General features: G+C 63.1%; 2 protein-coding genes across 3 annotated transcripts; one reads left to right on the forward strand and one right to left on the reverse strand.

The window, feature by feature from the left end:
- Positions 1–215: 215 nt before the first annotated feature.
- Positions 216–9,898, reverse strand: LOC132081015 (testis-expressed protein 2-like). Its single transcript, XM_059484481.1, has 13 exons — positions 9,617–9,898; positions 6,839–7,001; positions 4,660–5,534; positions 4,376–4,576; positions 3,909–4,206; positions 3,249–3,463; positions 2,952–3,104; positions 2,763–2,862; positions 2,477–2,609; positions 2,241–2,378; positions 1,790–2,002; positions 1,400–1,520; positions 216–759 (listed from the first exon to the last, which is right to left on the reverse strand). Exons 3-13 carry the CDS (start codon positions 5,521–5,523, stop codon positions 634–636), a joined length of 2,562 nt encoding a protein of 853 aa, XP_059340464.1. The 5' UTR covers positions 5,524–5,534; positions 6,839–7,001; positions 9,617–9,898; the 3' UTR covers positions 216–633.
- Positions 9,899–10,415: 517 nt separating this feature from the next.
- On the forward strand, positions 10,416–12,922 carry MSRB1 (methionine sulfoxide reductase B1). 2 transcript variants are annotated; one of them, XM_059484269.1, is made up of 4 exons: positions 10,416–10,512; positions 10,980–11,122; positions 11,218–11,332; positions 11,813–12,922. In XM_059484269.1, exons 1-4 carry the CDS (start codon positions 10,458–10,460, stop codon positions 11,836–11,838), a joined length of 339 nt encoding a protein of 112 aa, XP_059340252.1. In that variant the 5' UTR covers positions 10,416–10,457; the 3' UTR covers positions 11,839–12,922. The 2 variants fall into 2 exon arrangements, with proteins under 2 accessions (XP_059340252.1, XP_059340254.1); XM_059484271.1 differs by having other exon boundaries at positions 11,218–11,290; positions 11,843–12,922.
- The last annotated feature ends 2,431 nt before the right edge of the window (positions 12,923–15,353 follow it).

Below are 15,353 nucleotides of genomic sequence, written 5' to 3' on the forward strand. Positions count from 1 at the left end.
AGAATACTGGGCCAGCCCATGGCCTGGCTCTGCCCAGGTTCCCTGTCCCCTCCTGCCTCTCCCACACACCTCCAGCACTGCTTTTGCCAAGCTGAAGGTGCAACCTGGGGGCTTCTCCTGCTCAAAGCCCCCTGATCGTGGCTGGGACCCTGGCAGAGGTGGGAATTGTGCACAACAAGAGGGCTGCCAGGCAGGGCTGGGCAGAGATGGATTTATTCACCTGGGAGCCTTTCCCACCCGTGCTGTCCTTGCAGCCCAGCTGCCTGTGGGGAGGGGGCATGCCCCAGAGCTGGGAATTCTGGATCAGCAATGATCCCAACTCCTTCAGTGCCGTGATCCAGGTGTCCTGCACCCTCTTTGGAAGCAGACAGTGGGAAGCCCAGCCCTCCCCTGCCCCGAGCTGCCTGCTTGACCAGGAGTCCTGGAGCGTGGCCGTGGAATCCCTGGGTCTCCAGCAGCCTGGCTGTGCCCTGAACGTGTGCTTGCAGGATCTGAGGGGGCTCATCTGCACAAGCAGAGCGTGAGGATGAATCCAGGCACAGCCCTGGCTGCAGGCAGTGGCCAGGCCTGGCTGTCCCGTGTCCCAGCGAGGTCCCTGAGCTCTGGGCAGTGTCCCTGCCCCTGGGTTGTGCTTCAGAGCCTCCTGTCCCCCGTGGCTGGTGGATCCTGGGGCGGTCCCGGGCTGGGGGGCCAAGGATCCAGGCCAGAGCGCATGATGGGCATGATGAGATCGTCCATGTTTGGCATCACCAGGATTTTCTACAAAGAGGAATTCAGAGTAACAAATCAGTGGGTTTGAGCAGCACGGGGACACTCCTGGAGGTGGCTTGGCAGGAGCCACGTGGGGATAAACTGGAGGTTCTGGGCTCCCATCCCACAGCAGCAGCCCCAGGAGGGTCCCAGCTCTGGGTATCAGGGTGGGGACAAGCAGGGACAGTTTGTCTTTGTCTGGCCACCTCAATGGCTGCAGGGGTGGCCACAGCAGAGGGGAGGGACCAGCATTTGGAAACCATCCAGATGGGTGGCTTTTGGGGGGCCTTAAATATCTGTGGGGATATTTCTGCTTTTAGAGCAGAGCTGAGAGGCCGAACACAAACCCTTGGGAAGGCAAATCTCCCAAACATCCCCAAACCAGAATGGACAGGTGAATTCAGCTCTTCTGGGGCTGAACCCTCCCTGCTTGGGGCAGGGCTGCAAATGATGGGAGGAAATCACTTTTCCTCAGCCCTTGAACTCGTTCTTTGGGTTCTGTGTTGTCACTGCTCCAAGCTGGCCAGACCAGACCAGTGCTGGCTTTTTGCAGAAACAACTAGCCCAAACTGAGGCTGCCTCTCCCCGATGGCAGCAATGCCCAAGGCTCAGCAGGGCTTGCTGAGGCCCTGAGCAGCAGCCCAGGCACCTGGAACTCGTGCTTCAGCTTCTTCTCGATCCACTCAGTGACGTGCAGGAATGTCACCTCCCGCTCGCCCAGCTTGGGGCGCACCCTCAGCTCCAGCTGCGGGGGCACTCGGAAGCTGTACCTGTGAGGGGAGAGCAAACAGGCAGAAAGCATCACCTGCATCACAGGTGTGGCACAGCCACTGCTGGGTTTAGGGAGGAGGTGACAGCTCAGGGTGCCCAGATCTGTGCTGGCCTGGGTGCAGACCCAGAGGAATGAGCTCTGTGAGCCCCTTTGGGGAGCAGCTTTGGGTTGTTGGTGCCAAGATGAGCCCAAAGCCCTGGGATGGCTCCTTGCAGGGAGCAAGGGGCTCTGGCAGCGGGATGTGATGAGGGGAAGGAGAGCTGGTACCAGACACGGTCGGTGGGTGGCGGGGGGATGTTCACGGCCAGGGTTCCTGCCAGCTCCTGCACCTCCACCGTCAGCAACAGCGGCGTGTTGGACACCTCCTCCATCTTCTTCTTGATGAACTCGTTCTCCGTGGCCTTCTGGAAGTACTTGGACTTGGCGATCTTATCCACGAAGCGCAGGATCCTCCTGCTCGTGCTGTTCCCACTGACGTGCCTAAAGCAAGGGGGGCCCCAGCTCAGCCCTGCTGGGTTTGGGGGTCCCCCAGCCCTCTGCCACAGCACAGAGGGGGACAGAGGACGGGGACAGAGTCCCCTTTGGAAGCTGCCACACTGTGCTGTGTGTGTCCTGCCATGGACACCATCCCCATGCCCCTGTGCTGCTGTGGCACTGTGCATCCCCATCCCCTCCCTGAGCCCCCCGTGGCACAGACAGACCCCCAGCACCCCCGTACCCCTCGGTGCCGGGCGGGGGCAGCCGCTCCCCCGGGGCTCCCACGGGCTCTGCACCGGCGGCATCGTCCTCGTCGGAGGAGCCGGCGCTGGAGGACTCGGCGTCGCTGTCTGCCAGCAGGATCAGCCGTGGCCGGGCCCTGCCAGCCCAGGAGGTCACAGCCAGCTTGGGGACAGCGGCCTCGCCTCGCCGCGGCAGGAGGAGCAGGGTGAGCCCACCCACGGGCAGGTTCCTTACCCCTCTCCGCCTGCCTCTGCAGGGCCGCTCTCCTCTGCAGAGCTCTCCTTCCCCAGCTTGCTGAGGTTCATCTTTGTCTCCAGTGTCATCTGCAAGGAGCCGCTGTAGGTGACCTCCAAGTCCACCCAGAGCCCTGCCAGGGAGAGGGACAGGGTGAGATCGGGTCAGCACCACAGGGGTCAGAGCTGCTTGTGCACTGCCAAGCCCTCCCAGCTCTGGGCTGGCAGCTCTGCAAAGCCATCCTGGAGGCAGCACTGGGGTCCCCGTGCCTCTGTGGGGCTCTTACCTCGCTCATTGATGGTGGGGCTGGAGGCACTGAGCACTGAGGGGATGGATGTGCCCATGTCCAGCTCTGTCAGCGTCAGCTCGTTCATGAAATACGGGAGCTGATGGAGGGAATCCCCCATGGGGACAGTCACCACTCACCGTGGGACCTTGGGAGCAGGGCTCCCTGAGTGATGCTCCTGCCTCTCACCTTGATCTTGCTCAGCTTCTTCTGGATCTTGTTGGACACCTGCTCTGCCCAGTACTGCTCCCTCAGGAAGTCCCAGAAGATGCGTCCCACCAGGGCGTTCATCCAGGCCATGCTGGCCGTGTCCTCCTGGGAGGGGACAGCAGCCACCAGCCCCTGCAGAGAGGTGGCTCTGTGAGCAGTGGGACCTGCTGTCTGTGCTCCCTGCCCCAGGGCTTGGCTGCTCAAACAAACCACACACTGGAAGCGTGGCTCCATCAGCCTCCAGCCCGCTCCCAGGGCTGGGTTTGTCCCTCTCACCTTTGTGGGCGTGGGGCTGCCCAGAGCTCCATGAGAGGGGCTCCTCTCCGGACTGGCTGCCCCCTGTGCTGGCACAAATCGGGCCATGTAGGTGCTGTAGTCCAGGTAAATCTCCTCAGTGCTCCCTGACACATCCCTGGAGGGATCTGTGGATGGGATGTCCTCAGTGCTGCCTCTGCTGCTGCTGCCGCTGCTCTGTGGGGCCCATCCTGTGCCTGGGGAGGTGGAATCACAGAATCACTGAGCTTGGAAAACCCCTCTAATGTCATCAATCCACTCCCCAGCACCAGCCAGGCCAGCACCAACCCGTGTCCCCAAGTGCTACATCCACATTGCTTTAACTCCCTCCAGGGATGGGCACTCCACCCCTGCCCCAGGCCTGGACAGCCCTTTCAGTGAAAGAAATGTTCCCAATACCCAACATTCACTAATACCCAACATTCACTAATATCCAATATTCACTAATATCCAGTCTGTTCGGTCAGGATGGCATCAGGGGTGACATGACGCCTGTCCATGACACCAGTGACATGCCACCCACCCTGTGCTGACCACCTGAACCCTCCTGGTTCCACTTTGGGCTCCTCCCCATCCCTCCACACTCCCGGCTGCCCACCAAGGCATTGTGCTCCTGGCTCAGCCCTGGTGGCTGCCCCTCACCTGCCCTGGTGTCACCGTGGCCGCTGGCTGTCCCACGGGAGGCTTGCACGAGGTGCCGGTACCACTCCTCCTTCTCCCGCCCCGTCCTCCCAAACAGGTACAGGCACCTGTCCCTGCTGTCCCCCGGGCTGTCCTGCCCGGCCAGCGGCACCTTCCTGCTGCCCTCGTCCCCCTGCGGCTCCGTGTCCCGCTGCTCCTCGCTGCCCCCTGCCTCGGCCGCCTCGGGCAGCAGCACGCAGATGGGGTATTTCTTGTTCCACGTCCGCTTTCGGGCCAGGCTGGGGGGGCACAGGAACACCTGCGGCACCGAGAGCGGGGTGAGCCCAAACCACGTTGGAGGGGCACAGGAACACATGCGGCACCGAGAGCGGGGTGAGCCAGGCTGGGGGGCACCGAGAGCGGGGTGAGCCCGGGCCAGGCTGGGGGGTCCCCGTGGGAAGGAGGCTCCTGGGGACCCCCGGGCTCACCTTGGCGTCCGTCAGGTCGTAGCAGCGGTGGCTGACGAACACGGCGTCCAGGATCTCCTCCTCCAAGGTGGCTCGGCGCGGGATGTTGCTCTTGGGGTAGGACAGCTTGAGGGTGGCCCCGTCCAGCACGGCGAGCACCGAGTGCGTGAGCGACGGGTGGAAGAGCTCGGGGTCGTACGCGTGCAGCTGGTTCATCCAGCCCTGCAGAACGGGGAGAGGGAGCCGGCTGTTCCCCTCCTCACCAGGGACACCTCCAGCCCCCATCCCGGAGCACCCGCTCCTACCCGCAGGTGCGGCGCTTCCCGCGGCTCCCCCGGCAGCAGCTTGGGGCGCAGGCGGCCCCAGGGTCCCCGAGCGGCCGGCGGAGCCCTGGGCACGAGGAGGAGGATGGCGAGGAAGCCCAGCAGCAGCCCGCAGAGCAGCCCCAGGCCGAGCCCGGCGGCGTAGGGCGGCAGCGGCAGCACCAGGTACCCGTAGGCGAGCAGGGCGATGCCGCCGAGGGCCCTGCCCGGCACGGAGCCCCCAGGCCGCGCCGCCGCCGGGGCCTCCTCGGCCGCTGGGACCGGCGGAGGCTCCGCGTCCCTCTGTGCCACCTCCACCACCTGGATCACGTCCCCGTAGGAGCAGATCTCGTAGCGGCAGTTCTGCGTGGGCTCCCAGGGCGTCCAGTCCCGCAGGCGGCGGCCCCCGGCCCCGCGGCCGCCCCCGGGGCTGCCCCCCGGCTCCCTGGGCCCGCTCTCCTCGGCCATCAGGCGGCTCAGGCGGCTCAGGGGCTCCTGCACGGCCTCCGACAGCCGCCGCCTCGTGTCCTCCAGCCTGGCGTCGCGCAGCCGGAGCAGCGCGGCTCGGCTCTCGGACGGTGACACGCTGGGCGACGGCGGAGCCGTGCGAGACCGGGCCGGGCTCAGCCGGGGCTGGGGGGCCCGCGGGAGCTCGGCCAGGAGCATCCCCGCGGGCTGGGGCGAGGGGGGACGCTTCGTGTCCCCGTCTGCCGAGGGAAGGAGCCCGCAGCCATCCCGGCCGCCCCCGTCCTCCCGGGCGTGCGGCGTCGGTGCCTCCACGTCCCCGCGCCGAGGGGAGCCCGGGCTCGGTGCCAGGGCTGGAGAGGCCTCTGCTGCCACCGCAGCCGGGTCTGCCATGGCTCGCATCGCCGGCGGCACTGCCGGGGGGCAGGGGAGCGGCTGTCAGAGCTGGAAGGGCTCCGTGTCACCTCCGTGTCACCGCGGGGCACAGAACATCCATCCCTGCCCTGCTCCTGCATCCCCCGGACCCTCACACCGGCCTGGGCGCTGCCAGCCTGTTCCCTCCATGGCTGCGTGTGAGAACCTGCTTGTCCGAGGAGGATAAACCCCAGCCAGGCAATTATCCACGGGGCTGAGAGAGCCCAGAGCTGCCAGCCAGGCTGCAGCCAAACAGGGGGATTTTCCACACCAGGATATTCCCCTGCTCCCAGCGCCAGCCCAGGGCTGCCAGGCCAGCGGGCAGGACTCCCTGACTCCTCTGAACGTTCATGGTTTGGCCCCAGCTTCGAGCACTGCATGGATCCAAACTGGAGCCGGCCCAAGCTGCGGCCCCAGTGCCCAGTCAGCAATCTCTGCCTTCACTGGGGATGCAGAGGACAAAAGTTTTTCTAACACCAAGTTTCCATTGTCCTGAGGGTGTCCATGGCCTCAGGGAATGCTGTCCTGTCCCCACCACCCCTCACTGCTGCTCTCCATGGGCTGGCCTGCCCTGAGCCGTGTCCCCTCCGTGATTTTGGGAGGGAGAAGGGATCTGCAGGACGGGCTCTGAGGGCCCCGCGGTGCTGAGTCAGCCCCCAGCGGGTCCCTGGAGTGCTCAGCCCCTCCCTGTCCCCCTCCCCTCACAGCAGCCCTGCAGCAGCAGCAGGAATGCATCCCAGGGACCCTGGGGCTGCCTCATCCTCCCATCGCACCGCCCTGGATCTTCAGAGCTCCTCGGTGCCAGGAATTAATCACAGCCTGTGCCGCAGCTGCCTCCAGCCCCCTTTATATAATCTCAGCTCTTGCTTTGCTTCTCCTTTGCAGGAGCCACTTGTTAACCCCGGATCATTCATGGGTGATTGTCCCAGCCCCTGGCAGAGCCTGGCTGGTGCTGGTGGCACTGCTGGCACCGTTGGCAAGGCACCAAAACAGCCAAAGGAGGAGTGAGCAGGGCAAATGAGCAGTGGGGCTGGGCCTGAGAGGGACCCTGCTCTAGGGAAGGTGCCCCTGTCCATGGCAGGGGGGGTCTTTAAGGTCCCTTCCCTTTAAGGTCCTTTCCAGCCCAAAGCATTCCGTGTGTGGTTCCAAGGGATCGCTCCCCTGACCCTGCAGGGCCCTGTCCCCCTCCCACCCAGCACTGCAGTCCCTGCCCCTCACCATGCAGGGTTCTCATGGGCCCATCACAGCCACTCCCAGTATGCCCAGTATGCCCAGTGCTGCCCACACCCCGGGCTGCTCCTACCAGAACGCCCCTGGGCTGGTCCCTGGAGGGTCCTGGCCGGTCCCTGTTGTGTGTCCCTGCCAGGTCAGGGGACAGTGTCTCCCTGTGCTGGCCTTGGTGCTCCTTGTGGTGCTCACTCCACCGTGCCCAGCTCTCCGTTCCCACCACTCGTGGGTTTTCAAAGCTAAAAAAAAAAAAAAAAAAAAGGAAAAAAAAAGAGAAGTCTGTTTCCTGAGAGACCATTAGCACGGTGGAAGACAGAGATAATAATAGCCTGGGTTTGTATGGGAGTTCTCCTCTGGCAGGGATGGTGAGTACAGGTGGGGCTACGCTGCTGCTGCTGCTGCAGCCACCTCTGGGGAGGGTGGGCAGCAGGACAGACCCTGCTGGGTGTCCTGGCTGCACCCCAGAGGCAGGTGCAGCCCTGGGGGAGGCTCTGCTGCTGCCTCAGGCTCCGAGAGCCAGCACTGAGTGTGGGGGTGCCCAGAAGTGAGTGTGGGGGTGCCCAGAAGTGAGTGTGTGGATGCCCAGAAGCGAGTGTGTGGGTGCCCGCGCTGCAGCCCTGCAGGATCAGGGGGATCTTTGTGCTCTCTGCAGGATAAATCGGACATGAAGGTCCTTGCAGGGGTTGTCATGGGGGCAGCGGGGTGGGTTCATGGGGGCACAGGGCAGTGGGGATGATGGAGGTGCCAGCAAAGAGCTCTCAGGGGTGATCCCACCCCTTCCAGGACACCCCTGAGAAGGACTGGCGCTGAGGGGGATGGCTGCTGAGTGGGACACCCAGCCCAGGACAGTCACACCTGTGCAGGGCAGGGACACAGGACCCCCAATGACAGTGTCCCCCCTCGCTGTGTGAGGACACACCAAGGCCATGACCATCAGTGAGCCTCTCCCTGCATTCCAGCCCCAAAATTCCTCTCCTTGCTCCCAGCTTTGGTTCAAATCCAGGGCCTGACACAACCTGACAGAGACAAGCTGTGGCCCAGCTTGGGCTGGAGTCCTGGAGTGTGTCCCCCTGGAACATTCCCTGATGTGGCCAGGGCAGCAGAGGTGGCCTGGCACAGCCTGGCAGGGTGGCAGCTCCGGGTGGGCACCGGCTGCCTGGTGTTTGCTCTGCTTGTAGGATCAGGGAGTTAATTGAAATATCAACTTCATTAACTTCCCTCAGTCCTCTGTGGTTAATTAGGGCGGCAGTGGCACCACAGCAGCGCTTTCCTCACGCAGCCAAAGGAGCTGGAAATCCCTCTCCAATTATCTGCACAAAGCACCGTGACAGAGCCGGCTGTCCCTGCATTATCCCAGGATCAGGGAGCATTGGGGTGGCTCTGAGGGAATTCTGCAAGCTCAGATGTAACTGTGGCCAGCGGGCCAGGCAGGGTGGGATCCCAGCTCCATCCCCTGCCCCCAGCTACACATCACATCGCTGCTTCTCAGGGGTTTTACTGGTGGATACTGGGGTGGGTTTTGTGCTGCTGCTGAGAGCCTGCCAACCCCAGGAGCCACTGCCAAAGCCTCTACAGCATCCTGTGCATCCCAGGGCTGGAGCTGAGCCCTTCCTGTCTCTGGGCTCTGCCTCACTCCTGTGTCTCAGCCATTCCCAATTTCCATTCCTCTTCCTGAGCTGCGTGGCCCCTGCAGCTCACAGGGGCTCTGAGCCATGGGGCAGGATCCAGCCACTCCCCACATGCATCCCGTTCCCTCCGGCACAGCCTCGCCGCAGGAATTGCAGGGAGCAGCACTTTCCCGATGGATGATGCTGCCGGGAGCTCCTGGCAGCTGCAGCTCCTTCCAGCGCCTGCAGATCCACAGCGCTGGGCTGTGCGGGGCCCTATTTGGAGTCTATTTGGAGCTTTCCCTGACATCCCGCTCCTCTGATCTCGGTGGATCTTACGGGAGGCGCTTTCAAAGCAGCGCATCCCCCTCCTCCCTCCCTCCCTCCCCTCCCTCCCTCCCTCCCCTCCCTCCCTCCCTCCCTCCCTCCCTCCCTCCCTCCCTCCCTCCCTCCCTCCCTCCCTCCGTGCCGTGCCGTGCCGTGCCGGTGTTGCTGCGGGTCCCCGCTCCCGTTCCCCGCCGTGCGGAGCCCCTTCCTCCCCCTGCCCGCGCTCCTGCCCCGAGCCGTCAATCCCGGGGCTGCGGCGGGAGCTCAGCCCGCCCGGGGTGGATGAAGCCTGACCTAATTCCGACAGGGCAGCGGCCCCGCGCCGGGGTCCCGCAACGCCCGGCTGCATTTGGGAGCGGGGATCCGTCCCCGCAGGGCCGGGGCGGCGGAGCCAGAGCCGCGTTTTGGCCAAAAAGCACCAAAATTTCTTCCTCTTGCACCAAGGAAGGCGCCGCTTCCAGCAGGGCCTAAACCCGGGGACTCACCCCGGTGAGAGGTTGTGGATAAAGTCCCCGAGCAGGGATTTGTGCTGCTGATCTCTGCAAGGAGAAGGAGGCTGCAGCAGCTCAGCCCCTTTGGAACCTGCCCAGGTTCACCTTCAGAGCCCTCACCTTGCCACACTCCGGGCTGTCACCTCCTCCTCCTGCGGGGATCCCCGCGCCCACCACGGGCCCGGTCAGAGCCCGCATCCCCCGGTCGGACCCCGCATCCCCCGGGGGCCCCGCTCTGCGCTCCCGGGACAGGGGGGTCCGTGCTGTGCCCGCTCCCATCCCGGGACAGGGGGGTCCATGCTGTGCCCGCACCATCCCCAGAGCCCGGGAGCGCCTGAGGGACCCCCGGTCCGCACCGCCCCCAACCCTGCTGGGCAAACCGGTGCTGCCCGGCCCCGCCGCCCGCCCCGGGCCCCGCAGCGCCGGTACCTGCGGCAGGCGGGGGGCCCGGGGAGCCGGGAAGGGCCGGTCGGTGCCCGTGGAGGAGAAGGACGAGCAATGCCGGGGAATCGCAGTGGTCCCAGTGCCGGGGGAGGATAACGAGGGGTCAGTCCCGGTGCCGGGGACACCGGACCTTGTGCCGGGGAAGGAGAGCCGGTGCCGGTGTCAGTGAGGCCGGTCGGTCCCGGTGCCGGGATCCAAGGACTGATGCCGGTGCCGGGATAGCAGGGCCGGAGCGCTGCCGGTACCGGTGGCGGTACCGCCGTTGAAGAGCCGGTACCGGCGGCTCCGTCGCGGTCGCGCTGCCCGTTACAGACGCCCAGAGCCGGGCTGGCGCCCGCCCCGCTGCCACCGGCGGTGCCGGACGGAGCATCCGCAGCCCCGAGCGGGCTCCGCGCTCCGCCCCGCGCCCCCCCGCGCCCCCGCCGGGGCTGCCCCCGCTCCGCCGCCGCCACCGGGAGCCCGCGCGGGGGCTGGGCCGGGCCGGGGCTCCCGGGGATCAACGGGGGGCTCGGAGCGGGGTCCCCCCGGTACCGGGACCGCCCCGGGACCGCCGGGCCCGCAGCGCCCTCTGCGGGCGGCGGGGCGGGGCCGCAGGGGCGGGACCGGAGAGGGACCGGGGAGGGACCGGTGGATGGGAGGGACACGGGGGTGGCACCGAGAGGGGCGGGACACGGGGGTGGCACCGAGAGGGGCGGGACACGGGGGCGGCACGAGGAGGGGAGGGACGGGGGGGGTGGTTCGGGGGGGGCGTGGCGGGGGCGCGGCCGGGCCGGCGGAACGGAACGGAACAGAACGGAACGGAACGGAACGGGCAGCGGGCGCAGCCATGTCCTTCTGCTCCTTCCTGGGGGGAGAGGTGTTCAAGGACCACTTCCAGCCGGGTGAGGGGGCTCCCCGCGGGCTCCGGGGGGGCCCCAGCGGGGCGGGCAGGGGGGGTCACCCGGCAAGGCGGAACCCTACGGGGGAGCGGTTTGAGGGGGGTTTTGGGGGGTTTCCTTCTGCGGAGCATCCGGGCGGGGTCCCCTCTCTGCGGCCCTTGTTGGGGTGGGAGAATCCTCCCGATGGGGACGGGGGTCCCCATAGGGGGTTCCGTCCCTTGTGGGGATCTGCCCTGCGGGAACCCCTATGGGGAGTGGGGGTCCTGCCCCTCCACCCCCTGCCTGGCCCTGGGGGTTCCCTGGGGGTGCCCTGGGGGTGTCCTGGGAGGGCTCTGGGGGTGCCCCGGGGGTTCCCTGGGGCTGTCCCGGGGTCCGGCAGCCGCAGCTGGCAGTGCCCCGTGTGAGTGCTGTGTGTCCCGTGTCCCCGCTCTGAGCTGACCCCGCGCTGTCCCTGCCGTGCCCTCTCGCAGGTATTTACGTGTGTGCCAAGTGTGGCCATGAGCTGTTCTCCAGCCGTGCCAAGTACGAGCACTCGTCGCCGTGGCCGGCGTTCACCGAGACCCTGCGGGAGGACAGCGTGGCCAAACGCGAGGAGCGCCCGGGAGCACTGAAGGTGCGGACCCCGAACCCTCGGGTGTGACCAAAACACCCCCGGGCTGGCTCTCCGTGAGCCCCCGATTGCTGCCAACCCCTCCTTTGCTCCCCCAGGTGACCTGCGGCAAGTGTGGCAACGGGCTGGGCCACGAGTTCCTCAACGACGGCCCCAAGAGGGGCCAGTCCCGCTTCTGAATATTCAGCAGCTCGCTGAAGTTCGTCCCCAAAGGTACCAGCGCGGCTTTGGCCCCTGCCCAGCCCAGGGAGTTGTTTCTGGCACGCTGAGAGTGCTGCACTGCTTGCAGCAGGGTGGCTCTGGCCAAGCTGATAAGGGCAGGGAGCTGCTCCTGGGATAAATGAGGCTCATTGTGCTCAGCTTGAGGCTCCCCCAGCTCAGCTGGAGCTCCTGGCTCTCACCAGCACCCAGGGATTCCACGGATTTGGGGGTGGCTGAGTTTTGGGGGGTGCAAAGTGAGGGCAGGGATCTTCTGTGCTGGGACTGAGGGGCTGAGGGGTTTGCTGGGCATTCCCTGGGGAAGCTGTCAAAGAAAAAAATGTTGAGGAAAGGCCTCAGCACAGCCATGAGCTGCTGTCCTGCTGGTCAGGCTGTGGTGGTGGGAATGTTGCGTAACAAAAATCCCCAAGTAAAAAGGGCTGCTGGTTCTGGAGGAAGAAACACGAGCCCTCATTGCTTCTCCCCTGTTTTTAGGTAAAACTGACCTGAAGGAGAAATAAGTGAGCTGCTGAACCTGCCACTGCCCTGGGCTAATCCTGCCTCCACTCCTGGGATGCACTGACCTGCCAAGGGACCCACAGCAGGAGCAACCCCAAGGAAGCTCCTGGTCCGAGTTTCCCCTGATCTCCTGGTCACGGTTTCCCCTTGATTTCCCTGTCAGTTTTCCCTGTTGCAGTTCCCCTTGATTTCTCTGTCACAGTTCTCTGCTGGTTTCCCTGTCCAGGTTCTCTCCTGATTTCCCTGTCCGGGTTCTCTCCTGGTTTCCCTCTCACAGTCCCCCCTGGTTTCCCTGGCCCGGTTCCCCCTGGGGCTGTTCCAGCTCCACCCAGGAGCTGCTGTGCCTGTGCTGAGCCCTGGATCTTTGCTGTGACGGTGTCCAGAGGCAGGCAGGCTGTGCTGCAGCCCAGGCAGGCTGTGCTGGCACTCCCAGGCACTCAGGCAGGATTAGCTGGGCTCGGGCTCAGGGTTAATCCCTGGAGCTATTCTGGGATCATGCTATGAAGTGCCCCATATAAACCCTGCCAGGGTGCTGGGGCAGGGATGTTTGATGGTCCCACTGGCAGCATCCAGGGGTTTCCCCCTGCCCACCCTGCAGGGACGGTTCCACAGCGCTGTCCTCGACCCTTGCCTTGCCTTACCCCTGACTCAGCACTGTGCAATCCATCCCGGGGGCACTCAGGGTCCTGCTGGCCCTGCCCTGTGGGAGGGAGCTGGAACTGGGCCCAGGGGCTGCCCTTGGCACTGCTCAGGCTCTGGGAATTGTGGCTGTGCTGCCTCGGTGCTCCCAAGGGCTGCCACGCTCATTCTCCTCAATCCAGTGCCTCATTCCTGCCTGTCCCAGGAGCCAGATCCTCCTCTGGAATGGATACACCAGGATTTTAATGAGGGAAGGGGCTGCTGCTGACCCCTGGGGTTTGGGGGGCTGCACCCACACTTGGGGACACCTTGGGGCCTTTTCTCTCCCCGTGTTTTCCCTCAGTCCCGCAGATCTGAGGGCACCGGGGGAGGTTTGCCACCCCAGCTCATTCCCTGGAGCTCACTGCTGGACCTGTCCATGCTGAAATAAAGCACTGATTCACTGTGTTGGAGTGTTGAACACGCTGGGAATGGCATCCCAAAGCCCTGGGCTGCTCCTCTGCTCCCTGGCTGAGGGCTGGGGGGGTGGAGGTGTGTGCTTTTACCTGGAATCTCTTCCCATTCCCCAGGTTTGCCATTGCAAAGGGGGTTGGGGCATTCCCAGAGCCAAAGCTGCACTGGGAAGGTTTCATTTCACTCCTCTTAGCACTTTTCCCCAAATGAAGCCAGTTTCAGCTTGTTCCAAGGGTGTTCGTGGTCCTTCCTGGGCTGTCAGGGTTTTCTGGGCACAGGGAGCTGAGTTTCTCACCAGAACTTCCCTGCACAATCTCTGCAGGTCTGGAAGCCACAATCCTCGGTGTCACAGGGGATCTTCACCCCTTGGAGCTGGATCCTGGATCCCTGGAGGCTTGAGCTGGGCTTTGCTGGGCTCCAGTTCCCTGCTCCAAGGGGTGAAGTCCCCTCTGGAGCTCAGGAGCCAGTGCCAGCTCTGCCCCCATTGCCCTCAGCTCGGGGCAGCCTCCAGCTGTAATTATTCACCAGGTTCCAGTCTGAAGGTCCAAAGTGCATTTTCACTGATTAATCCTTGGGTCTTAGGGCATTAAGGGGGGAATTGTTCCCTGGGAGGGCAGACAGGCCCTGGCACAGGTGCCCAGAGAAGCTGTGGCTGCCCCTGGATCCCTGGCAGTGCCCAGGCCAGGCTGGACAGGGCTGGGAGCAGCCTGGCACAGTGAGAGGTGTCCCTGCCATGGCAGGGTGGCACTGGGTGGGCTTTGAGGTCCCACCAACCCAAACCATTCCAGGATTCTCCAGGTCAGGTAGCATCCATGGGGGCCCTGGAAGGGTGGCAGGAAGGGATTTTTGGGTGCTGCAATGGGAGGAAACCTTGGGAATGCCAGGCATGAGGGGATGGCAGAGCTCCCTCCCCATCGTGGGCAGCTGTGCCAGGGATCCAGCTGGAATTGCTCCATCCCATCCCTTTCCTGTAGCCCGTGCCAGGGGGATTTAGCCAGGATTGCTCCATCCCTGCCCTGCCCGCAGCAGATCCAGCCCGGATTCCAAATTGCTGCGTTGCAGTTTGTGGATGCGGGCACGGGAGGGTGCCAGTGCCTTTCCCAACCCTTCCAGCAGGGAAGGGAGGGAGGAGGATGCTCCTGTGGGATCCCTGCATCCAGCCCTGCAGCCACAAGGAAATATCCCCGGAGCCAACACCCCCTCGGGGATGGTTTAAATAGGAGTGGGGTGTTTTCATGGAAATCTGGCTGGAGATGGGCTTTTAGCAGGAATGTTGAAGTCCTGAGGGTGGAGAGCTCCAGGCTGCCTGGTGCTGAGGATTTAGGATGCAATCCTGCAGGAGGGATCCCATCCCATCCCATCATCCCATCCTATCCATCCCAGTATCCCATCCCATCCCATCCCATCCCATCCCATCCCATCCCATCCCAGTATCCCATCCCATTATCCCATTATCCCATTATCCCATCCCATCCCATTATCCCATTATCCCATCTCCCGAGCACCCTCAGCCCTGGGCACACACTGTGACCCCTCCCGGACCCCGGGGCACTCAGAATTCCTCTTTTCCCCCCTCACTCCCGGCCCGGCCATTCCCTTTGCCGTTCCCCCTCCTTTCATTACCCCACTGATGACAATTCCGCCTTAACCAGAGGATTTTCCCTGCTCGGGCGCAGCCGCCCCGGCCCGGCTTTAACGACGCAAATTCAATTACGTCTCCAGGCCGACACAAACTTCCCTGATTGTTTCAGAAATCGCTCATTTCCTCGCCCGTAGCCTCCAGCTGACCTCCCTTTGGAGTCTGGCCGGATTTTCCCGCATGCCCCGCACGGGACCTGCCCCTGACCCTCCCGGGACGGCTCCAGCCGCCAGCACAGCATCCAGAGCCCAGAGATTCAGATTAATTCTCTAATAAGACAACAAGCCCCACAGAAATGATATCCGAGGGAAAGGCAATGACCTGGAGGCGCTCGGAGGCTCCAATTACCGCTGCTCCTCGGAGCCGGTGCCTGGCTGCTCCTGCTGCACCCCTGGAATGCTCAGTCCTGATTCCAGCGGCTGCTCAGCATGGCGGGGATGGCTCCTTCCATATCTGTGTGATTTTATTCCATTTTCTTTATTAATTTATTTTATCTTTATTTTATTAGTTATTTAATTGATTTTATTTTTATGTATTATTTTTATTATTTATTATATACTTTTATTATATATTAGATATTATATTATATATAATATTATATATTATATAATATATAATATGAAATGTATAGAATTAGTTTTATTTTTTATTTTAGGTTTTTATTTATTTATTAGTTATTTAATTTATTTTATTTTTATTTATATTATTATTATTTATTATATACTTTTATTATATAATATATAATATATAATATATAATATATAATATATATTATATATTATATAA

This window comes from Ammospiza nelsoni, chromosome 17, assembly GCF_027579445.1.
Source record: "Ammospiza nelsoni isolate bAmmNel1 chromosome 17, bAmmNel1.pri, whole genome shotgun sequence".
Classification (NCBI taxonomy): Eukaryota; Metazoa; Chordata; class Aves; order Passeriformes; family Passerellidae; genus Ammospiza; species Ammospiza nelsoni.